Genomic DNA, 25838 nt, shown 5'->3' with positions numbered 1-25838 from the left:
CCGAAAGACATGGAGCGAAGCGCATAGTTCCTGTTTTATCACCCATCACATTTGAACGGTAAATGAATCTAAAACAAATGTAAATCAAAACAAATATACATTGATTTTAATATTTATATATGTTTATATTTTATTCGCATTCACATATATCTGTGCGTTTTTACCTGTGATGTTTGTTTCCCATCGAACTTATTTCACCGCAACACCTCCATTGCCCAATGATACGTCGTCATTCATCCCTGGTTAGCGATCGACAGGTAGGCTGTAGGATAAACAAATGACGTTGATGTGTTTCCGATTTTTAAGTCTTGCTAATGTCATGCTTTGCTTGTACAATCACACCCGGGCTGATTTTAGAGCCCGGGTTAACATTTCATTAGTACGATGATACAGAACGCAGCCGGTTCCTTAACGAAGCTAGCTTGTGTGTAGCTCCCTCCCATCCCCTCCACAGCTGGAGGGTCGGACAGACTGCTGTCAACAACATAGAGTTAACTATACTTACATTATTGATGCCGAGTTTGGCCCGATACACTACACAGATACACCACACGGTTGGTACATCATCGTACCACTGTCTGCTTCCGCCACACATAGTACAATAGAAAAGGTATTTCATCCAACTTTGATGGATGTGTCACAGCCTTACACCTTTGTCGCTGTGTCTGTGGGTTTTAAAGCTCTGACGTGAATGGATTCATTGATCAAGAATGTAGAGTGTAATGTATATAATGTATAATGGCGTGTATCTGTGTTCGATATCTCAATGCAGGGGTGAGGTTGTTTTGGCGTCGCCGCATCGCTCGTCCTTGGAAATATCCGATTCCTCAGAGACCTGGTTGGTTGGTAGTTCGATATGGAGCTGGCTCATAGTCTCCTGCTCAACGAGGATGCCTTGGCCCAGATCACCGAGGCCAAGAGGCCCGTCTTCATCTTTGAATGGCTTCGCTTCTTGGATAAAGTTCTCGTGGCAGCCAATAAGGTGAGTTTGTTTATTCAGCGTTTGTTATTGTGTGCTGATCAGCCAAACTGCGGCGCATTGCATTGCAGTTAAACGGTCCATGTTCTGTCTAAAAGGTGGACGTGAAGGAAAAGCAGAAGAAACTGGTGGAGCAGCTGACAGGGCTGATTAGCAGTGCTCCTGGACCCCCGACCAGGAAACTACTGGCCAAGAACCTGGCCACCCTTTATAGCATTGGAGACACCTTCACTGTCTTCCAAACGTTGGACAAGTGTAATGATATTATCAAAAGCAAAGATGACACACCAGCATACCTGCCAACAAAACTGTGAGTTCCCAATTACATAAATCATTATTATTTATGTTCATAGGAGTTAGTTTAATGCCATAATCTTTGCCTGCAGTAGCGATTGTGTGTTAAGGTCATTTGTGCATAGGTTATAGGCCGAACCTTCAATATAGTGGCACTTTGTAGTCTGGATGGGTTATGTCATAATGTGTTAAAATAATTATTGTCATGAATATGTGAATGTTTCGGTCATGTATTGATACATTTATAAATAGTTTTTCAATATAAAAAAATAATAATACACACTTGTTGTATGTTGTACATCCTGGCACTTAAAAATAGTACTAAGCACTGTGTAGCATCTTATCCTAGCTAATTGTTATATACAGGGAATGGGTTTACGTAGCGATTTGTTAGTGCTTGGCATTTGGTTTTATGAACATCCTTACCGGACAGACAGCGATATGTTGTTTTAGTACAGTAAGTACATTCTGACAAATGTACTTATTGTAAGTCACTTTGGATAAAAGCGTCTGCTAAATGTAAATGTAAAATCGTCTTGTTTTGGCAGTGCTGCCGTGGCTTGTGTGGGGGCCTTCTATGAGAAGATGGGCCGAATGCTGGGGAGCTCCTTCCCTGACACCATCAACAACATGTTGAAGGCCTTGAAGAGTGCAGAGGTGAGCCTTTTATACACCACAAGGTCTGAGCCGTATTAGTCCATTTTGAATATTGAAGAACACTGTAAACAGTGCACAATACCATGCATTATTATAAACCAGTAATAAAATGTTATTATTATGTTCTTATTTATTTACATTAATTAATGAGAATAACCCTTTTCTCATAATTCTATGTAAAAAAAAACACTTATAATTGTTGGTAGACAGTACCTACTTCCACACAGGCTGTTATACTGATCAATTTATAAGTACAAGCAACAATAATACAACATTACTCTGACCAGGTGTACCAGGTAAAACAAGTTTTGAAAAACAGGAATGTAAATACATAATGATGAAATACCAAAAATCATCTCTTGTCTCTGGTGTCTCTCCAGTCCCAGGGCAGGGGAGAGATACTGATCAGCCTGCAGAAGGTGCTCTGTGGACTGGGCGGGGCCGCAGCCTCCTGCCACAGGGACATATACAAGAACGCCCGCTCGCTGCTCACGGACCGCTCCATGGCGGTGCGCTGTGCAGTAGCCAAGGTCTGTTGCCCTTCAACCATGGTATTATGTCCATCAGTGTCGGTCCAAAGTGCTGACGAGGAGGAGGGGGGTTGACTCGTGTCGGCATTTGTTAGTCATGATTAGAAATAGTAGTTATTGGAATACAAATGTATATAATAGATGGCCTAAAGTACATCTAATGTAATTGTATTTCATAATTCGTCAACATTGAACATATGTCCAATATATTCAGTGTTGATATATTGAATACCAATGTTTTGGATAAGTGCAAGGGTATTTCTGTTGTCCTTTGCGGAGGAAATGTTTCACTGCTCTTCCGCTTGTAGCGAGTGGAGGTTTAATCGCTTGTTCATGCTGGCCTTTCCTCCATGCTGTGCAGTGCCTGCTGGAGCTACAGAACGAGGCTGTCTTCATGTGGACCACGGAGCTGGAGAACCTGGCCACGCTGTGCTTCAAGGCCCTGGAAGGCTCCAACTATGGCGTGCGTGTAGCGGTTTCCAAACTACTGGGGACGGTCATGGCCACAGCCCTGATGCCCAAGCAAGCAGCAGGTCGGGTTCCTCTCTGGTGGTAAAGCGGGCAAAACACGATGAGTGTCCAGCGCAGCACTAGGTGGCTAGGTTGGCTGTGTGTAACATAGCCAGTGTGTGTTATTAACTCATACCACTAATACAGTGTGGTGGTTGAAGTGGCTTACATTTAGATTTACATTTATTTGACGCTTTTATCCAAAGCGACTTGCAACCATTTTTATACACACACCGACAGCGGTGTCAACCATGCAAGGCGACAGCCAGCTCATCAGGTTAGGTGTCTCGCCCAAGGACACCTCGACACTCGAGTCCGGGATCGAACTATTAACCTTCTGGTTTCAAATATTACCACCGCCGTTGAGAGCTCATCGTGTGTTGTTCACAGCTTAAGACCGGTCCAGTGTTCGGCGTTTCCTCTTCTGTGCCATCTAGCTCCTGTGCTAACTAGCTAGCCGTCTCCCCGCTGGTCCACAGTCATGCGTCAGAACGTGAAGCGGGCCACCCTGGAGGAGGTGCTTGAGCTGATGGCGACCGGCTTCCTGCGCGGGGGCTCGGGCTTCCTGAAGAGTGGCGGGGAGATGCTGAAGGGGGGCGGCTCTGTCAGCAGGGAGGTGCGGGTGGGCGTCACGCAGGTGAGCCGGCGCCTCTCCCTCCCACCAGAACTACAGTGTGTACGGTGGTGGAGCTCCATGTACCGTGCAGCGTAGCGTCCTCAGCGAGACCTTTTTAGTTGCACTTGAGCAAATTGTAGTAAGTAGCAGTATTGCAGAAGGCAGGTCTGTAAATACGTTTTTAATACACCGCCACAGCAGCATATACATTTTAACAGTTCAGAACTTTTCCAAAATGCATATCAACATAATATATAATGTATTTGTTAGACGTTCAGAAAATTACTACAAAATTATTTTTTAATAATAATAAACATACTTTTGTAATCGTTTATGTTTTGACCATTAATGACAAAGAAACGTTTCCTAATAGTGGCACCTCATTCTCCTCCACAAGCCTCTTGATGACCTGCATCTCAATGCGCTGCGAGTTTGCATCAAATTGTCCAAAGAGTATTTCAGGCTTCTGTCGTCACTCTCACATCCAGCACCCTCCGCTACCACTGACTCCCCCCCACCCCCCTACTCTGCCTGCCCCCTCCCAGGCCTACGTCGTGTTCGTGACCACGCTGGGCGGCCAGTGGCTGGAGCGTAACTTTGCCACGTTCCTGTCCCACGTGCTGGACCTCGTCTCGCACCCGCGGGCCACGCAGACGCACGTGGAGGCGGTGTACTCGCGGCGCTGCGTCTCCTTCATGCTGCGGGCCACCCTGGGCGGCCTGCTGGGCGAGAAGGCCCAGATCGCCGCTGGCATGGAGCTCTGCCAGGCCATCGGCAAGCAGATGAGGGCTGTGGGTAAGGAGGAAGGGGGGGAAGTGTCACGGTTCAGAGCGTTGCAGAGTAAGTACTCATCTGTTATTATTACCTCCACCTTTTTCGTTTGAAACATTCTCGCCCCCTTCTCACCTCGAAATGCTTTTATTGTATCAGTTCGGGCATGGTTTGCTGGTGTGGTGTTGCGTGTTTGTTTGTGTGCGTGTGTGTCCCCCCCGTTTGGTTTGCCATCTTTCCTGCACGTTGCATGCTTTTATTATTTTTGATTGATTTGTTTTGCCTGCCCTTTTCATAAAGCCTGCCAGCAGGATATGGTTATAATATAAAGAATACAATTACATCATAGTTCAATTTGGCATGAAAAATTCACATCTGCCATTTTGCTGACGTATGGCTTCTTGCCTGTTTATACATTACAAACACTAAGTGTCAGTTAGCGTCTTTAGCTACTATTCTCCTTTACACTGCAAGAAAGCTGGCATGTGTCTCTTTTAACTCACTCGCATGCAAACTAAGCTGAGTAGTCCCTTTACCATCCCCCATCAAGCCATACCATGTGAACGAGTTCCTTTTCATTTATTGCACGTGACGTTTTCCCCCTACATTACATGACTTGTAAATCATGTTTCTAATCACCCCCCCTAAAGTTCATAACAAAAAGATGATCCTTACTCTGTGATTTGCTTTGAAACCTAAAAGATGACACATTAAGGTGTCCCAATGCAGTCTCACAATGCCATTTGTGTTCTTGTTTTCTGTCTTGATGTTGGTCCAGCCATAGATCAAGACCCACCTCCAAATCCACGGAGTCTTTCAGCAATTAGGATTTAATACTTTTGGTTATTATGGTTGTATTCTCTGTAGACTGATTAAACCAAGAAAAGCCTCTTAATTTAAGTATTTTTACATAAAAAAGGGCTAAATATAATAGGTGAAATGCCTTCCGGGAGAGTAGCAGTGATCAGAGCTCTATTGCTCAATTGCTGAACGTTTTGGTTGGAGATTAAATAATTTACTTAAAATAATACAGATATTCTTAATATTATAAATGGGCTTCCTTCTTTTGCCTTTTAATCTGATCCTCTTCTCTTTAAAGTATCTGTCAGTGTAATTCAATCTTTTTCTTATTGCCACGTCTCATTTGCACAAAAAGCTTCTGTCTTCTAGAGTGCGGGTTCACGCTGCTCAAAATACATTGGCTTTTCAGTGGTTTGGGTGTTGATCAATAAGAAAAAGAGAATCACACTGACCTTCTGCGTATACTGTCCCACACTCGATCAAAAACACCTCATTCAATACAAAACAATTGATTGAAATGATTATCATGACATTACGTCATTTTTAACTATTGATAGTTTTAACTGTGGATTGGCAGCACAGCAAACCTGTTCTAATGTGAATAACGGTTAAGGGAACATAACAACAACATAACAAGTTGCTGTGTCAGAGGGCCGTGTGTCAGGGGTGTGGTGCACCAGTTCCATAGCAGTTTGTTTCCATTTGAACGCGTGTGGTGACAGTGGTAGCGTGATGGATGCCACGGTGGCCTGGCCCAAATGAGCTGCTCTTAATTTGGAAAACCTTGCCTCTGTACAAGTTCAAATGAATCACTTTAACCAACTCAAAGCTCAGCAGATTTTATCGGCAAGGGCACCGTATCCCATCATGCTGTGCGTTGATGAACGGCGTTTAAGCTGCAAAAAAAATGCCAAACAAATAAATCAAATTAATCTACAATGTATTGTTATTGTTCACATAACTGACCATGTCCCCCTCCACCACCACCACCACCACCACCACCACCGGCTCGCTCCTCTGCCCCCACAGAGGCCGTGGTGAGCGACCCCAGCGGGGATAACAAGGCCGGGGCCGCGGACGTGTCGGCCAGCCAGCACGTGATGGTGTGTGCCCTGAAGGAGCTGGGCAGCCTGGTGCACAGCCTCAGCGCCACCGCCTCGCCCCTCATCCAGGAGCCCTCCATCGGTAGGAGGGGGGCCGGGGGAGCCCTTAGAGTCAAGATTCTTATCCTAGCCATCTTTGTTGTACACAGGGAATGGGTTAGCCTCACTTTTTTTTTTGCTTGGCACTTGGTTCCATGAACGTCCTTACTGTACCGACAGAGATATATTGTTCTTTCTCTTCTTCTGACAAGTGTACTTATTGTGAGTCGCTCTGGATTAAAGTGTCTGCTAAATGCCCTAAATGTAAATGTAAGAAACAAGAGTTATTTGTCACATGCATACAAGTGTGCAGTGAAATGAGCAAGTGACAGTGCCGCAGCAGCAGTGCCACATAAAACTCTCCCCCTCCACTCCTTCACTCCCTCCCTCCCTCACTCGCCCCCCCTCCCCTCCCAGGCCTCCTGGAGACGGTCACCTCCGTCCTGCTCCACCCCAGCATGGCGGCGCGCCTGGCGGCGGCGTGGTGCCTGCGCTGCGTCGCCGTGGCGCTGCCCTACCAGCTGACGCCTCTGCTGGACCGCTGCGCCGAGCGCATCAACAACCTGAAGAGCTCGCCGGAGGCCGTGAGCGGCTACAGCTTCGCCGTGGCCGCGCTGCTGGGCGGCGTGCACCAGTGCCCCCTGGGGATCCCCCACAGCAAGGGCAAGGTAGGGGGGGTGGGGGGGGGGTGTGTGTGTGTGTGTGTGTGTGTGTGTGTGTGTGTGTGTGTGTGTGTGTGTGTGTGTGTGTGTGTGTGTGTGTGTGTGTGTGTGTGTGTGTGTGTGTGTGTGTGTGTGTGTGTGTGAGAGATACTTAATAACAATCAAGGATGGGACATTTTGGGTGCACAGAATGTAGCAGATTAAAAATAGGAAACAAATTAAAGAGAAAATATGTCTATTTTCACAATATACATGAAGAGATCTGGAAGTTTTATCTCTTCATAATCATTAGTGGTGGTACTGTATTGAGGCCCTGCCTCACCATAATCACTTTACATTACAACCTTTTAAAGCCAGAAAATGCATATTATTTTTATATATAGACGTACATTATAGGCATTTCCACTTCTATACAATGGCTGCAATGTAATGCAGTGCAATATCAAAGTCAAACTTTGATGGTTTCGGTAAGATGACTCCAAGGCACGTTCACTGATTACAACGTTGCGTTCCCCCCCCCCACCCTCTAGTTAGTGGTGAGCATAGCAGAGGACCTCCTGCGGACGGCAGCCCAGAATAGTCGCCTGTCCCTGCAGAGGACCCAGGCAGGCTGGCTGCTGCTGGGGGCCCTCATGACCCTGGGTGAGACAGCCGCTGCATCTGATTGGTTCCAATCTGATTTTCGCCAACTCAAAAGGACAACTGCATTCACCTGTGCTTTGTGTTTTCTAAAGAGATTATTATTTACTACTCACTATGCGATTACTATTTCCTGATCCTTTCTGTCATTGGTCACTCTTTTCACATGTCCCACGCTAAACCTACTGTCTCCTGATTGGCTGTGGCACCAGGCCCCTCCCTGGTGCGCTACCACCTCCCCAAGATGCTGCTGCTGTGGAGGAACGTGTTCCCCCGCTCCCAGAAGGAGCTGGAGGCGGAGAAGGCCAGGGGGGACTCCTTCACCTGGCAGGTCACCCTGGAGGGCCGAGCGGGGGCCCTGTGCGGTACGGGAACATCTGGCCCAGTCGTTCTCTCCACTCCCCCTGTGCCCCCCCTCTGCGCGTCGTTACTCATCCACCTTTGCCTTTACCCCCCTCGGTCTGCAGCCATGCGGAGCTTCGTGGCCCACTGTCCCGAGCTGCTGACGGAAGACGTGATCCGCAGGCTGATGACGCCCATCGAGTGCGCCATGACCATGCTGTCTCAGTGAGTAGGGGGGCCCCGTGGTGTCTGGAGAGGACTCCGTCACACCGTGGTCCGTCACACCGTGAAGGAGTGCAAAATGAATTGTTAAATGTTGTATTTTTTGCGGGGATCATAGGCCTGATTTTATTGTCGGCTCGGCAACTATGCCTGTGCTTTGAGAGAGTTGTGTTTCGGAGCGTACCATTTTCCGTTAGTACTTAAACTTGGAAGACTTTGGGTCGTCTTGGCCCAGGAGATCGAGTGGGTTGACTTCTATCCGGAAGGTTGCTAGTTCAGTGTCGCAGTGTCCCTGGGCAAGACGCCTCACCCTCACTGCTCCCGACCAGCTGGCCGTCGCCTTGCGTGGTTGACTCCGCCGTCGGTGTGAGAATGTTTATGAACCGTCTGCTAAATTCCCTAAATGTAAATGTCAACTTTGCCCTATTTCGTGCTCCGCATTCTGAAGTTGTAGTATGTAGCAGACATGATAAGCGCCGCTCCTCATTGCCGTGGCGGTTTGTGTGGTGCTCGCAGTGTGCCGGCCATCATCAAGGTGTACGGGGCTCACCTGAAGGCCAGCGCGGCCATGGTGAGGCTGAGGCTGTACGACATCCTGGCCCTGCTGCCGCCCAAGACCTATGAAGGTACTGTCGTATTCAGTCCTGCTCTGGGCCGGAATATGAACCGTTTGATCACTTTTAGGTGTCGTTTTCAACTTTTTATGTAAAGCAAAATGTGTAGCCCTGACAAAAGAGGATGGGATTAATCCAATTAACCCTATTCTATATTAGCTTAATATAAGACTAGATGTATTCCATGTACAGAAAATATATTTTGTATCTTTAAATAAACAAGTAGAATAGAGAGTCATAAGTAGAGAACACAATGCGGCTATGTTTCTTGATAGCCGCATTGACTGTTCAGGGTCAGTTGTTTGACGTATTGAGTCGTTGCCCTTGAGGTGTGATCTGAACCGCTCTCCGTGTCCGCAGGCAGCTACAACGCTCTCCTGAGAGAGCTGGTGGCCGAGTTCACGCTGACGGATAACTCGGCCAACACCACCACCTCCCTGCTGCGCTCGCTGTGTCACTATGACGACAGCGTGCTCATGGGCTCCTGGCTGCAGGAGACGGACCACAAGTCCATCGAGGATCAGGTAACGTTCAAGGTCGAGGGTTGTGGTGATGCTGAATTCACTTGTGCTCACATGTGGACTATCTGGCCTTGTTCGTGTTCATTTGTGCGTCGTTCATATTATTTATATATATATATATAATATCTTATAACTGTCCCCGTATCAACATAATCTACTTTGTACTTTAATATACGCTACCTTGCTGTATTGATGCACACTATATTTTATTAATTTAGCATTGCATATCTGTTTTTGTTCAGGTTTCACACTATAATAATGTCATGACGACTATCACTAGCATCACAGTCCTGACGACTATAACTGTAGTAACACACCTGTCATGACCAATATAACTAGATTAACACCACTTTCATGACGACTATAACTATACTAACACAACTGTCATGACGACTATCACTACAGCAACACTGTCGTGACGACTATAACTACAGCAACACTTTCATGATAGTATAGCGATAGATAGTATAGCTACCATAGCCCCACTCTCGCGACGACTGCAGTAACTGTCGTAACACGGCTGTCATGACGACTATCCCCATGGTAACACTGTGCTGGTGTGGGGGTGTGAAGCTGCAGCCCAACAGCGCGTCGGGCAGCGGCGCCCTGGAGCACGACCCCTCCTCCATCTACCTGCGCATCCCGGTGGGCGAGGCCGTGCCCGGGCCCCTCCCCCTGGGCGTGTCCGTGATCGACGCCTCGGTGGCCCTGTTCGGCGTGGTGTTCCCGCACGTGTCCTTCAAGCACAGGTGGGAGAGACTGCCGTCGACGGGGGGGACGGGGGGGGGGGGCGTTTAGTGTCACTGTGTTGCAGGGTGTTGACCTGCTGTGATGCCACGTCGTGCAGCTTTCATCACCACTGCTGCGTTGAGTACATTTCCTGTTCATGGTTCACCTCTCTTAGAAGCACTGAGTTGAAGATTCAGTTTTTTTCCTTCCTTATATGTTTGCATATAAGGAATGCACTGTGACACTACGGGAGTGTATGAGAAGGAAATCGAGTCAGTCGACCTGCAATAAGCAGCTGATTCTGAACGAGCTCGTCTTCGAGATGGACGTGTTCTGACGCATTTTTAGTCAATGAAATGTTAACACAACAGTATATATTTGACCATTTAATTTTTGAAATTTTAGGGGAAGCTGAGCTTCCCTTGCAGTCTTAGAGAAATCGCCACTGGCCTGAACCCAATGTGTTACCAATATGTGTACTATGAGCAGCGTGCTCAGGGATGGTCTCACACAAGTGTCCTCCCTGTGGAACGCAGGCTTCAGATGCTGGACCACTTTGCAGAGTGCATCAAGCAGGCCAAGGGCATCCGGCAGCAGGCGGTGCAGCTGAACATCTTCACCGCAGTACTCAGTGCCCTCAAGGTGAGCCAAGACTGAACGCCTGCCCACGCTTCACTCTCCGCTGGAAGGAGCTCCAGCACTCATTACTCAGATGACCCACCTTCAGCTGTAACCTCTCCTCTCTCCCTCCTCTTCGCACTTATCTTGTTATCCTGTTGTCCTGTTATCCTGTCCTGTTATCCTCCTCTTGTTTTCTTCCCTTCCCCTCGTGTTTTCTGTCCTTTGTCTTGTCTTTATTTTCCATTTTCCTCTTATTTTCTTCTTCCGTTCATCCCTATTTCCCTCCTTCCCTCTTTCCATCCCTCCTTCCTCCCCTCCCTCTGTCCATCCCTCCTTCCTTCCCTCCCTCCCTCTGTCCTTCGCTCCTTCCCTCACTCCTTCTTTCCTTCGCTCCCTCCCTCACTCTTTCCTTCCCTCCCTCCTCCCCTCCCTCCCTCCCTCCCTCCCTCCCTCCCTCCCTCCCTCCCTCTATCCTTCCCTCCTCCCCTCCCTCCCTCCCTCCCTCCCTCTATCCTTCCCTCCCTCCCTCCCTCCCTCCCTCCCTCTATCCTTCCCTCCTCCCCTCCCTCCCTCCTCCCTCCTCTTCCTCTTCATCCCGGACACAGGGCCTGGCGGAGAACAAGAGCACCCTGGGTCCGGAGGAGGTGCGTAAGTCGGCCCTGGCCCTGGTGATGGGGGCCCTGGACAACCCCAACCCCATCCTGCGCTGCGCCGCCGGAGAGGCCCTGGGCAGGATGGCCCAGGTGGTGGGAGAGGCCACCTTCATCGCCAGGATGGCCCAGTACAGCTTTGACAAGTAGGCCACGATTTATCGCAAAGTAGTCCAACATATCCGACTTTAGATCGCTAAACTCTAATGGTGGACGAGCTCAGATCTGGGTGACCGGGGAGTTTGTTTTTCTTTTGCTTTGTATTTCTTTAGACCAATCATGTTGGCAGGGATCGGTCAGCGCGTAATTGGGTATTAACGGCCCGCACAAATTCGTAGTCAACATTATAAAAGTGTCCGTAAGGGTTTCAAATCAACACCGTGTAGACTGCCCACTGTAGAAATACACAAATACGTTTCTCTCCGGTAGAACAATTTTTATAAGGAAACATTAAACAAGGTGTACCTCCGCCCCTTACATTCTTTACATTCCTCTTACACTCCCTCCACCTCCAGGCTGAAGTCTGCCCGGGACGTGGTGTCGAGAACGGGGCACTCTCTGGCTCTGGGCTGCCTGCACCGCTACGTGGGGGGCATCGGCTCAGGCCAGCACCTGAAGACCAGCGTCAGCATCCTGCTCGCCCTGGCCCAGGACGGCTCCTCCCACGAAGTCCAGGTGGGCGACGTCACCGCAGCAAAGAGGTTTTCCATCGCCATCGGTCCACTTCACCTAATTCTTTTTTGTTTTTGTTTTTTTGTTTTTTTGATTCATTATTCAGACCTGGTCCCTGCACTCGCTGGCTCTGATCGTGGACTCCAGCGGTCCGATGTACCGCGGCTACGTGGAGCCCACCCTGTCCCTGGTGCTCACCCTGCTGCTCACCGTGCCGCCCTCCCACACGGAGGTGCACCAGTGTCTGGGCCGCTGCCTGGGGGCCCTCATCACCACCGTGGGGCCGGAGCTGCAGGGTAACCAGCCACAGTGACGGTCTTAATATAATGGGAGCTCATGTTGAGCTGTTTGATAGAATGTCCAGCAGGTGGCGGTGTGATCTCCTTTTTTTTTTTTCCAGTGTCAAGCAATGGGAATCAACAAACCAAAAAAGGGACATATATCTCCTAGATTTTTCTCTATTTTGTATTTTTTTTTAATTTTTAACCCCCGAGTCTGTTTTGTCTCCAGGGAACGGTGCCACCATCTCCACCATCCGCTCGTCCTGCCTGGTGGGCTGCGCCATCATGCAGGACCACTCGGACTCTCTGGTGCAGGCGGCGGCCATCTCCTGCCTCCAGCAGCTGCACATGTTCGCCCCGCGCCACGTCAACTTGTCCAGTCTGGTGCCCTGTCTCTGCGTAAGAATCCTCCCCCCCCCGCCCCCCTCCCTCCCCCACCGCTCCATGCACCCTTCTTTCTGCCCATTGGCCTGATCGCAGGTGACTCAGTCGTCGTTTACCTCCGCCCTCGCAGGTCCACCTGTGCAGCTCTCACCTGCTGCTGCGCCGCGCCGCGGTGGCGTGTCTGAGGCAGCTGGCCCAGCGGGAGGCCGCTGAGGTCTGCGCCTACGCCATGAGCCTGGCCAAGAGGGCCGGGGACAGCAGCGGCAGCATCAGTGAGTATGAGTGAGCCCCCATCCTACCCGCCGCGTGGAAACACCTTCACGGTGCGCTAGGTCAGATTCAAGGATTGTTAAAGGATTTTGTTGAAAATCTTTTTTTTTTTTTGCCAAAGCGCATTTCACTCACTACAGTAATAGCTGACGAATGGCTGGGCTATTTCTAATAAATCCCCCTAAAATAATAGCTATTCAATCTAACTACAGCACCTTTTAAGTCTGACAGACTTTATCTGACATAATGATGATAAAATGAACGTGGGATTGCAAGTGTTTTAAATTTAATTTCCGTGCAAATGCTTGCGCTATTTCTGGCCAACTTCACAGTTTAAAGGTGTCTGAACGCCATAACAGAGAGTCTGCACCGCCACCAACTCTTATTGGCATTCACACTCACACTTCCTGCTCGCCTCCCCCGCCTCCGACCTACACCATCTGGAGGCTCGACCCTTAAAAACAGCACAGTCTGACACACCGCCTCCTTCTCGTTCCCCCTCCCTGGACCACTGAGGTGAGGAGGGCCCTCTGACACAGTGCAGCGAGTGACAGTGTTCCCTCTGTGCTCTGTTTATCCGCCCCCCCCCCCCCCCCCGGCCCAGAACTCAACATCACGGAGACGGGCCTGGAGGGGGTTCTGTTCGGCATGCTGGACCGGGAGACGGACCGGAAGCTGTGCTCTGACATCCATGACACCCTGGGCCACATGCTGTCATCCCTGGCGGTGGAAAAGCTCTCCCATTGGTTGAAGCTATGCAAGGACGTGCTGGCAGCCACGACAGGTGAGGTTCTGGTTTTTAATGCTGCAAGTCAGATTTCACACCTAGACTCTGCATAGCCTCCCCCCCCCTACCCCCTCACCCCCTTACGCACTTATTGTATGTTGTACACCCTGGCACTTAATGTACGCACTCATTGTATGTTGGGGAATGGGTTAACCTAAACATTGTTAGTGCTTGGACCTTGGTTCTATGAACATCTTTACTCTACCGGCAATAGCAATATATTGTTGTTTCTTCTGACAAATGTACTTATTGTTAATTGCTTTGGATAAAAGCGTCTGCTAAATGTAAATGTAATGTTGTCTCTTTCATTGAGATGAATAGGAGGAGAGGTAGTGGTTACATTTATGGACATCCTCTGTCCACTTAGTCGGTTTACAATGTCAGTGGAGAGTGGGCCGTTTATGCACGATGCCATGAGCCCAAATGCAATCATGGGTACACATGGAGATTTGTGTCCTGCGGTCTTTCATCTCACACACATTTTGTGTCCATGTGCTCGCAGAATGGCAATGTCCCGGCAGCCAGGAGGACTCTTGGCCGATGCTCACTCTATAGTCTGGGAACGCTGCGATGCGATTCGCCCACTGAGCCGAACATAATGCAATTTGTAATGAGCACATGTAGAATTAGTAACGGCATAGCGCGGAAGGGTAACATTTGGAGCTGGACTGACATAAGAAGCCTGATTCAAATTGACAGAAATTGAAAAGGGAAGGGGGAAGTGATTTCACTAGTTTAAATTTAGACCTTGTATCTTTCTTAGTCAAATCACTCTGACGACCGATGCAGTGAAAAAAATGCACCATCGCCCTAAAACGACCTTAACAACGACCTTAACATCGACCTCTGCACTGTGACCCCACAGAGGTGGGCGGCGCCGTGACCTTCAACACGGGCCGGGACGACGAGGACTCTGAGAAGAAGGACGCGGAGATGGACGACGACATCATGTTCACGGGGCTGGGCGAGGACGACAAGGCCAAGCCCTCGGTGGTGGCGCCGCGCTGGGTGACGCGCGTCTTCGCCGCCGACTGCCTGTGCCGCATCATCCTGCTCTGTGAGAACGCCAACAAGGCCCACTTCGACCTGGCGGCCGCCCGCGCGTTCAGAGCGCAGAACCCCAAAGGTACCCCAGCAACGAGACGCCCCCGTGCCCCCGCCCCACCATCACCAGTAGGGCTGAGCGGTTCATCTAAATCAAACCGGTAACGCGATGTAATAGAACAAGATTTGCAAATCCTAAAGGCTGCGATTTAAAAAAATATATTAAAAAAAAGATTTTTGAGTGAATAATACAGAACATAAGGAACTTAAAAAGAAAAATCGCATACTAAATCGCAACTGCAATATTGGTCTAAATAATCACAACTCCATTATTTCCCCAAATCGTTGAGCCCTAGTCACCAGACAGCCTGGCTCCGGTACCACTCAACGAAACCACCCCCACCCCCCCCCCCCCCCCCCCCATGTCACCAGACAGCCTGGCTCCCGTACCGCTAGAGTAGCCTAGCCGGATTTTTGTGATTTGTCACCTGCTGTTACTCCTCACTCGGTGCCGGCTCATTAGTGTCTTCTAATTCCTCGGGGAGAACTAAAGAATGGTGCAATTTGTTGGAGAAGGGCTCCCCTTGTAATTGGTTTCCTCCAGTTGAGTGAGTCCACGTGTACTTTTTGTTCTGCTGCACGGTTTCGGGGGGGGGGGGGGGGGGGGGGGGGGATGCTTCAATGCTTCAAGGCCAAAAGAGAGGTGTTGTGCAGCCTAGCTCGTCTGGTTTGAAGGCTAGCTCATTTGAAACCAATGTTTTTGGGTTCTTCTGGAGTTAGCGGTGGAAGAGTCCACCCTGGCTCTTCCTCTGTGTTTCAGAATGTAACGGTGGAGCCAGGCTAGTGGTGATGAGTAAGGCTGCTCATGCTGTCAGAGAGAGAAGCCTGCGTTTACATAAGATTCGTACACTCCAACGCAACGGCTAAAAATAAATGCTGCCTGTGAACAAGGCACTCTGTACGCCGGTGTATCTGTCCTTTATGAAATGTTCTCAATTATCCCCCCGCCCACCTCCTGCAAGGTCAAAGGCCTGTGATCCACTCAGTTTCAAATATGTCAATATCTCTCTCTCTCTCTCTCTCTCTCTCTCTCTCTCTCTCTCTCTCTCTCTCTCTCTCTCTCTCTCTCTCTCTCTCTCTCTCTCTCTCTCTCTCTCTCCGTCTCCCCGTCTCTCCCGTGTGTTCCCCTGGGTGCAGGAGACCTGTTGGTGCTCCACCTGTCAGACCTGATCCGCATGGCCTTCATGGCGGCCACGGACCACAGCAACCAGCTGAGGATGGCCGGCCTGCAGGCCCTGGAGGACATCATCAAGAAGTTTGCCACGGCGCCAGAGCCCGAGTTCCCCGGGCACGTTATCCTGGAGCAGTACCAGGCCAACGTGAGTCACTCGCCGGCTCTACGAAACACCCTGCATATGTTCCAGATTTGAACTGTTTGCAAATCGGCTGTACTCTTGTAAAAACAACTGCAACAGTTGCAGCTTCAAGGCTAACCACTAATTGCACGATCCTGCAGGTTGGAGCGGCCCTCAGACCTGCCTTTTCTCCAGACACCCCGTCCGACATAACGGCCAAGGCATGCCAGGTAAGATGCTCCCGATGGAGGATCACGCTCAACTCTCCATGATGTGTTCATCGTGTATTCGACCGGAGCAACCGGCGCGTTAGTCTGAAGGGTCAGCAGCATGAAGCTAACTAAATAGACCTGTGGTCTGCATACAGTCGTAGGCATTTAATGCTACCATGGGTCCACAGTAGCACTGCCACAGCAGCAAATTGCATAGTGCCGAACACTGCATAGTGAGTCATCGTCACCGTTGGAAGCTGATTGTGTCTGTGCTCTGGCAGCAAAGGCTGTTGTGCGGGAGATGTAGCACTTCACTTTAAAGGTTTCCCCTGCCTCTCCTGGTTCTCTCTCTCTCTCTCTCTCTCTCGCTCTCACTCTCTCTCTGGCTCCCTCTCTCTTTGACTGTGTGTGTGTGTGTCTGAGCTTGACCCCTTGCTTTATTTTGAGTGTTCCCTTTCTTACACTGTACAGAGTGACTCACTCTGCCATTTTTAACACAGCATTTTCCCAGAGGGAGGATTGGCAGCACGCCCACGGGCCGCTATGGAAAGAGATGCATAAAAGCGCCAGGCGGCTTTACATGCATAATACAACAGCAGGCAGGAAGACGTGGCTCTGGGAAGCTGATGGAAAGCATACAGCCAGCCATATAGTCATATAGCCATATAGTCATATAGTCAATAGAAAGCACGTCCCCTGTCTCCCACTGGTGAGGTTTGGGTCAACCCTAAAACTACTTATCTAGATGGGGATGCCAGAGATGGAAAGTTGGCCAAGTTCTACTTCCTGCTTTTGTCCTAAATTCGCCGTCAAGCAGGCACAGAAATAGCTTCATTAAACGTTGTGACTCCCAGCGTTAAACAGCGTTCGTGTCGGTGTAATGAAACTGACTGATGGATGGCGATCTCTTTCTCTGACTTTCTATTTCGATTTCATACTTCATACTGTCATACATATACACCACATAATATATTGGATAAATCAACACATTGACCTGTCCCAATTTTTTAATTATTGAAGCTTTTAATAAATTTTATGAGAAGAATTTGCATCATCAAATCAAAAATATATGTTAACTTGTCGGTGACAAATTATATTCAAATGATAAAAAATGAAATGGTCATGAGATGGTCCGTTGGTTCATCCTTTTAAAATAAAAAACGTTATAGCTGCTACCTCGTTAAGAGGATGATTGTGATGCGTGTGATTGACAGGTGTGCAGCACGTGGATCGGCAGCGGGGTGGTCAGCGACCTCAACGACCTGCGGCGCGTCCACACCCTGCTGGTGTCCTCGCTGGACAAGGTGCAGGCAGGGAAGGGCTCGTCCAGCCAGCTGTACAGTGAGAGCGCCACCACCATGGAGAAGTTGGCCGTGCTCAAGGCCTGGGCTGAGGTCAGACTATACACGCACGCACGCACGCACACACACAGGCAGGCGCCGACACACACCTGGCAAGCACGCACGCACACACACACAGACACACACCTGGCATGCACACACTCACACACCTGTCCTGGGATGCACACATGCACACACCTGTCCTGGGATGCACACACCTGCTTTGCACACAGGCACAAACCTGAAACACGCACACGCACACGCACACACACATACACCTGAGACACACATGCCTCCACAACACTATAGTCTCGATCTCGAGTCTATGTTGTTTGGCATCCGGTCGAAAGACTGCCGTGTTCGATCTCTGATGCCGACCGCAGCTTCCCTGCAGGGTGTCTAACGGCGCCTCCCCCCTACCTCCAGGTGTACGTGGTGGCCATGAAGATCAAGAAGGAGGCGGAGTCCAAGCCAGAGCCCCCGGTGCGTGGCGGCGGAGGTGAGGAAGACGAGGATGAAGAGGAGGATCTAGGAGGGGCCGTGCTGCCCCCAGACAGCCTGATCAGCCTGGTGCAGCCCGAGCTGCCGTCCCTCAGTCGGCTGTGGCTGGCCATGCTGCAGGACTACGCTCTGCTCACGCTGCCGGCCGAGTTCTCCAGCCAGCTGCCCCCAGAAGGTACCGCCTCCGTCCCCCCCCCCAGGTCCTGCACCACACACCCAACCAACCCCGGGCTCCCATACCCCCTGTCCTTATTTGTGTTTTCGTATTTACATGAAGCGTGTTGTCTAGTTCTCTGTGTGTACTCGGGCAGTGCTTAGCCATTTGACTGTGCTATTGATTTGATTTGAGCGTGCGGTAGAGATGCCAAGGTGTGAATCAAGCCGAGCGTACATTTAACACCCACCCTCTAACACACTCACTAGTCTTTAATCACTCATATTCTCTCACGCCGCATGTGAACGCACTGACCTGTGCAAATAATCACTCAACGGCCAATTTAACAACGCTGTGCTTTTTGATTATGCAACAAACTGTCAGCGGCCGGACTGAAAGCAAGAGGCCGCGTTGGAATCGGACGTCCATCACTATTCCATTAGATTTCAATTCAATTTTATTTGTATAGCCCTTAATCAGGTACAGTCTCAAAGGGCTTAACGGGCCGTATATTCATGACACCCCCCCTGACCCCAGCCCCCCAGAGGGCAAGAACAAATCTCTCTCACTAAACCCCCCGGTGCCTCTCTGCTGTGGGGCTGCAGGCGGGGCATTCTACACTCCAGAGACCATCGACACGGCCCGCCTCCACTACCGCGGCTCCTGGGCCCCCGTGCTGCACGCCGTGGCCCTCTGGCTGAGGAGCACGGGCTTCGGGGCCGGCCAGGAGCCCATCGAGCCCCCGCCGGACCCCACCAAGGCCCCGGGATTCTTCCCCAAGGGGGCCTCCTCCGCCGTGGCCCCCAAGAGCTTCGAGGACCTGGTTAAGGACAGAATGCATCTCATGTTGGGTAAAGAGACACAATACGCACACTCACTCACTCACTCACTCACTCACTCACTCACTCACTCACTCACTCACTCACTCACTCACTCACTCACTCACTCACTCACTCACTCTCTCACACACACACACACACACACACACACACACACATATTGTGGTTTAGATGAGTACTGGCATGCTTTCATGCCTGGTATCTGATCTTAAAATAGAATAACGGTGGACATGTTCATTCCAGAATGGATACCAGGAGCAGCATCAACCTTGTGCCTCTTGGTATTTCAATGAAACACACATTGCACATAGTTGTAGAATTAGGGAGGGATCTTGATTCTGCATTGACTCCAAACCTTATGGAGTTAATATTCATTTATACATTCATATCACCAATTCAAAAAATACATGCATGCATCCCGAAAGCGTTCAACACAAGATCAGCATCCAGCAATGCACTGGCCCTAGTTTCGTTGTTGGGAATAGATTTTTGCGCTCAGAATATAGGATTTCCGTGCTTTGAACTCTAAACTCTGTATTTAGGTTCAGGCATCACGAATGGCATTTAGGTTCTATCGGTTTCAGAATGTCACCCAAAACTAAGGTAATCCGATTGAATGCACATCGATGGGTCGCCGTCGACCAGGTCAAAGTTGCAACAGTTTGAACTTTGAGGGCGACTTCAAGGGGGTGAATACCCCAGCTCTCCAGGGTAGCGTCGACACCGGGTTGAGCTTCGACGCCGGACTCCAGCGGAACACATTGCCAACGCCGCCAGCACAGACGCTGAAAGCTCATCATGTGTTCACGCTCAACACGAGGCATGCTTCTGGTGTCTGACCCTCATCTGTCATGTGTCGTCTCCTCTCGCAGGCGTCAGCATCGAGTTCCTCTGCTTCCCGCGCGCCGAGGAGCCCATCGAGAACGTGACGTCGTGCCTGCAGGGCCTGTGCACCCTGCTGGACTCGCCGTGCGCCAAGACTCACATCGCAGAGGACCAGGTACAGGCTTGGGTCCAGAGGGTTGCAGTGCGCATTGGACACGGGTCAAAGGCAGCTCTGGAAAGATCAGGTTTCAGACGGAAAGATAATTGTCATACAGAACACATTAGAGACGCTGCTGGGTGAAGCTTCTTCGGTTTTTCCTGCGGCTTCTCGAACAGTGTGTATCGTTTTACACAGTCTAAGAGCTTTGTCTTCTTCGCGGGCCATATACGTTTGCACAGTTAATCAGTTTTTACTGTTGTGGAACGGTTGCTTGCTACCAGTGGCCCGTTGGCGCCGGGCCAAGGGGGGATGAGAGTTATAGAGTGTAGGGCTCTGAAACGCATTCGACCTCAGGAAGCATAATGTACTCTGAACGTCGTCCGAGTGGACTTTCTCGGGCGTATCTTCAGAAAGGAGAACTAAAAGTCGTTTCTTTCCACTCTCTAGTACTTAAAATGAGTACTTAAAATGAAACACATTTCTTATCAATTCATTGGGTTTTAATTGATCTGTCTCGTATTGTTGCCAACTACTTAGGGGGGAAAAGCATTTTTCCGAAAAAATTGCATACGGTTGCACCTACGTCTGCCTTCCTTTCCCGACAACCGCTATGAGTTTGGGATCTTTCCAGCCGGGGGCGAGGGCAGACCTATAACACAGACTCTGGCCCTGTATTGATGGGCGCGTACCTGCGTGTGTTCCCCAGCTGCTGGCCGTGGAGCTGCTCAACGTCCTCCACCGCCTGCTGCTGACCCGGGACCCCCCCGCCGTGCAGCTCCAGGTCACGGCCGTGGTCCAGGAGACCATCAGGGCCGCCGTGGAACACCTGCAGCAGCAGAGGACAAAGCAGGGTCAGAGGCCGTGACGTCAGACACACCTACACGCCGCTACATACACCTACACGCACGCACGCACCTACACACACCTACACACCGCTACATACACCTACACGCACGCACGCACCTACACACCGCTACATACACCTACACGCACGCACGCACCTACACACACCTACACACCGCTACATACACCTACACGCACGCACGCACCTACACACGCCTACACACCGCTACATACACCTACACGCACGCACGCACCTACACACCGCTACATACACCTACACGCACGCACGCACCTACACACACCTACACACCGCTACATACACCTACAAACACGCACGCACCTACACGCACCTACACACCGCTACATACACCTACAAACACGCATGCACGCATGCACGCACGCACGCACGCACGCACGCACGCACGCACGCACGCACGCACGCACGCACACACACACCTACACACACACACACCTACACACCTACCACTAGAGTGTGTTACCTTTTCTTCTCCAGGCAAAGAGGACGAAGGAGAGAAGGACTGCCCGCCCCCGGCCCTGGGCGAGGGAGGCGAGACGGGGGAGCTGGTGCCGGGCAAGTCGCTGGTGTTCGCCGCCATGGAGCTGCTGGTGTTCATCCTGGTGCGCCACCTGCCGCAGCTCAACACGCGGGTGAAGGAGTCGCCCAGCCACGCCGCCCTGCGGCCCCAGCGGCTGCCCGAGGAGAGCGCCTGCCTGGTGGCCAACACCGTGTCCATCCTGGCCGAGCTGCCCTCGCTCTGCACCCCGGCCGGTGAGGCATGGAGCCACACACACACGGTCACACACACACATGCAGTCGCCAGACACGCACGCACGCACACACACACACACACACACACCAAAACACACACACACACACCAAAACACACACACTACACTACACCCACGACTAACACGACTAAAACATAAATAGAAGATTGTCGGACTGAGTAGACTTGATTTGGCAGACAAAAGTCTATGCTTGGAAGGCTGTTGGACTGGCTAGCCTATTGTGTTTGTTTGGGTGTGGACGCGGGCGAGTTTGTCTACACATTGTTTACAGATGAAGAGTAAACATGAATGTATTCAGCAAGTCAACTTGTTGTTCACTATGAAGCGGTAATCCACATCCACTCTCTCTCTCTCTCTCTCTCTCGCTCTCCCTCTCAGGAAGCATGACCATCCTGCCCACCGCGCTCTTCCTCATCACCGGCGTGCTGAGGGAGACGGCGCTGAAGAACGCCGACCTCTCGGTGCCCATGCCGGTGTCTGCCGCCCTGCAGGGCCTCAAGACCATCATCACCTCCCCCCTGGCGCGGGCGGAGAGCACCCAGACCCAGTGGACCAGCCTGGTCCGAAGCAGCCTGGCCTCCGTGCTCGAGTACTCCCAGCCCGGTGTGTAGAGAAGGCAGAGCAGCACACCGTGGCGACATAACCTCCAGGGTGCTGTGTGGCTCAGCTGGTAGAGTGTGGCGAGTCTATGCGGCATGTGGCTCAGGAGCTACAGCGGGTTGGCTTGTAACCAGATGGTTGCTAGTTCGATCCCCCGGCTCCTCTTAGCTGTGTGTGCCGAGGTGTCCCGGAGCAAGGCACCTCACCCTAACTGCTCCTGACCAGCTGGCTGTCGCCTTGCATGGCTCACGTCGCCGTCGGTGTGTGAATGTGTGCATGAATGGGTGAATGTTAGGCAATGTTGTAAAGCGCTTTGAGGGGCCACTGGTTAGAAACCCGCAATATAAATGCAGTCCATTTGCAATCACACTGATGGGGTTAGGGGTTCAAATCCCACTGATACTGGGGCTGCCAATGCTAAGGATGTATGCCTTCCTGGTTTAGTAAGGTGCTTTTATCTCAAGCATCTTACAATACAATACAGCACCGTTTCATTGTTAACAGTCGGGGCCATATGTTATACTTGGGTCGGCGTGAGAGTGAGTGTGCTGGTCCATGTGTGTTCCTCAGATGACTCCAGGCCTGACATGGACGAGGTAAGCATGTTGACCGCCATCACCCTCTTCCTGCTGTCCGCCAGCAGCGAGCTGGTGGGCGTCACCGTCCTGCAGAAGGGCTGCATCGACCGCTTCAGGAACGCACTGAACTCCAGCGACCCCACGGTGAGGGACCCCCCCACACACGGACGTCTACCCCCGTCACACCAGGGGGAATGACATTGTGTTGGCAATGATCTCCTCACCTGACTTAGTGTGTGTGTGTGTCTGTCTGTCTGTCTGTCTGTCTGTGGCTTCGTCTGTGTGTGTGTCTGTGTCTATGCCTTCGTCTTTGTCTGTGCCTTCGTCTGTGTGTGTGTGTGTGTGTGTGTGTTTTACTGCCTTAGGTCCAGACGCGGTGTTACCAGCTGTTGTTGACGGTGTTCCAACACCCCAGCCGGCCGCTGGCCACGCCCTACATCCACGCCCTGGCGCCCCTGATGGTGGAGAAGCTGAAGGCGGTGGAGCGCAGCCGGCCGGGCTCCGCCGGGGAGCTGCAGGCCGTCCAGGAGGGCATCCGGGTGCTGGAGAACCTGGTGGGCATGGGAGAGGAACAGAACCGTAAGTACCCTTAGCCTGGGTTCCTTTCATTTACATTGAGGGCATTTAGCAGACGCTTTTATTCCGAGCGAGTAATGATGTTCATAGAACCAAGTGCCAAACACCAACAATTGCTAGGTTAACCTATTCCCTGTATACAACAAAGGATAGTAGGATAAGATGCTTGGGACGTACTTTCGCCTCCTTGTTAAAGTAGAGATGTTTCGATACCATTTTTTCCTTCCTGATACTGGTTCAGATTCCTGAACTTTAGTATCGGCCGATACCGAGTATATACCGATACAGCATCTAGCATTGTAACTAATGTAACTAATTGTACTAATAGCACTGGTTCTTATTTAAGGGTTCTCTTACGATGACAGCAATGTATAGTCAAACTAGATAAACTAGAACTAGATAAGTTCCATTTAGAATCTATAATTCTAGCAATACATTTGTATTCTTGGAGTAAAGCGTGAGCATCCATGGTTTTCAGACTTGAATGGAGGATGGAGGAATTTCCAATACTGGTATCGGTATCGGAACAACTCTATTTTAAAGCATTGAGTTGTTTTTGTTGTTGTTATGCTTATCATTTATTGACAGATCACATGGCTCAGGGAACATTTCTAAAATAAGCGCATTACTACAGTGAGTTACACAGGGGTATGTGGTGCCATTCACAACAGATAAACAACAGATATTATATTATTTATATAGGGGTGTCAATTTTGCTCAGTTATTTGTTTGAACAGAAGGGCATTTGAAAGCTGTGTGTACGTTTTGTAATCTGTGCAAATACATATCGCCAATCCGTGTAAACTGGTTGACAATCTGTGTGTACATGAGTAATCTTTATGCATATATTGACAATCCGTGTGTCAATTTGTTTAAACAAATCTAATTTCAATATGTTTGAAACGGGATGATTTCAAATGTAAACGCCATTAAGCCAGGGCTTGAATGAACGACCAGACAGTAGACCGAACGACCCTCTCTCCATCTCTGCCCACCACAAGGGGTCCAGCTGCTGGCCCTGCTGGTCCCCACCCTGATCTCCTACCTCCTGGACGAGAACACCATGGCCCAGGCGGCGCCGGCCTCCAGTGGGCTGCACGACTTCGCCCTGCAGAACCTGATGCGCATCGGCCCCCTCTACCCCGCCGCCTTCAAGACGGTGATCGGGGCGGCGCCGGAGCTCAAGACCCGCCTGGAGTCCGCCATCAGGGCCAACCAGGCCAGCAGTAAGGCCCGTGAGGCCGCCCGATTGGCCCAGCCCGCCGTGCAGGCCGCGCCCACCATCAAGCTGAAGACCAGCTTCTTCTAGACGCTCTGGAGATGGCCTTTTGTCCTTGTGTGTGTGTGTTTTTGTTTTGTTGAAAAATGTGTGTTTTATTTTTGGCTGGTGTATATTTTCCATATCGATTGCTCTCGTTTATTTGTATATTGTAAAGCTACATTTTGACCATCGCTTTCTCTTGAAGTGTGTTTTTTTGATTAATGTATTCTCATGTGATTGCCATTATTAAAGGGTATTTGAATGTCTACTGTCTACTGACTGAATGTTGACAGATTTCTGTTAGAATGTACTTTTTCACACAATGCACATGCATAAAGGGACACAATCAAATATTTTTTCTTCAGTACGATTGTGTTGTTTTTTTTCCTGGATGCCCAGCAGTTAAATGTCACCGAGCCATTGTTAGTCATAGTTATAAAATAACATTTTAATGGCAGTCCAGTTACAATTTAATTTTATCTTTCTATCATTGTCTTATTAATAGAGCTTGTTCACTGAATGAGGCTAGCTGATATGTTTCACGCGTTCACTTGTTCTCTGTACTTGAAGTTATAAATCCAATTAATGATGTATATATGCGATTCACTTGCCTGATGTTACATACTTGTTACAATTAACATGTCAGTAAGTGTCTTTAATTTAAATTGGATAACAAAATTTTAAATAATTCACATTTTTCTCTGTGTATGATTTAATCTTGAAGAAAATAAATAAACTCACTGCAAATACATGAAAGCTTGTTTGACCCTTGTTTGAATCCTTTCTCACTTGCGGATCATTAAGTTATTAGAAATGTCAAAGTCGCTGTAGACAGAGTGCTTTGTTTTTCCTTCTTACATGGCGATATGAGACCCTAATATATGGGTTGTTGTTCTATATTGTTTGCAGATGATGAATAATGCAGGATGAGAGCCTCCTCACAGAGCGCTATGGTCGGCCAAATCAAGTGCACCCGACTTACATGTTAGGGGCGTGTTCTTCCCGCTGACGTCACCCAGTGACAGCTAGCTGTCAGAAAGTGAGTT

The 25838-nt window shown here is 50.0% G+C and overlaps 1 protein-coding gene across 2 annotated transcripts; it reads left to right on the top strand.

Annotated features, from left to right (window-relative positions):
- Nucleotides 1–242: 242 nt before the first annotated feature.
- heatr5b (HEAT repeat containing 5B) lies at nucleotides 243–25512 on the top strand. Of its 2 annotated transcripts, none has more exons than XM_084470587.1 (36): nucleotides 243–257; nucleotides 773–982; nucleotides 1078–1289; nucleotides 1822–1930; nucleotides 2311–2460; nucleotides 2822–2993; nucleotides 3450–3607; nucleotides 4132–4381; nucleotides 6188–6343; nucleotides 6718–6968; nucleotides 7493–7604; nucleotides 7814–7966; nucleotides 8069–8168; nucleotides 8682–8791; nucleotides 9140–9303; nucleotides 9874–10049; nucleotides 10566–10671; nucleotides 11256–11446; nucleotides 11816–11975; nucleotides 12079–12268; nucleotides 12483–12652; nucleotides 12768–12909; nucleotides 13512–13691; nucleotides 14560–14820; nucleotides 15936–16117; nucleotides 16255–16323; nucleotides 17520–17699; nucleotides 18072–18321; nucleotides 18906–19151; nucleotides 20012–20139; nucleotides 20831–20975; nucleotides 21482–21757; nucleotides 22156–22380; nucleotides 22948–23099; nucleotides 23321–23534; nucleotides 24533–25512. In XM_084470587.1, exons 2-36 carry the CDS (start codon nucleotides 857–859, stop codon nucleotides 24838–24840), a joined length of 6174 nt encoding a protein of 2057 aa, XP_084326713.1. In that variant the 5' UTR covers nucleotides 243–257; nucleotides 773–856; the 3' UTR covers nucleotides 24841–25512. The 2 variants fall into 2 exon arrangements, with proteins under 2 accessions (XP_084326713.1, XP_084326712.1); XM_084470586.1 differs by having other exon boundaries at nucleotides 4132–4426.
- The last annotated feature ends 326 nt before the right edge of the window (nucleotides 25513–25838 follow it).

Source organism: Micromesistius poutassou, assembly GCF_964030765.1.
Source record: "Micromesistius poutassou genome assembly, chromosome: 7".
NCBI classification, from domain to species: Eukaryota; Metazoa; Chordata; class Actinopteri; order Gadiformes; family Gadidae; genus Micromesistius; species Micromesistius poutassou.
The sequence above is the reverse complement of the archived record's forward strand: the minus strand, read 5'-3'. Positions and strand labels throughout refer to the sequence as shown.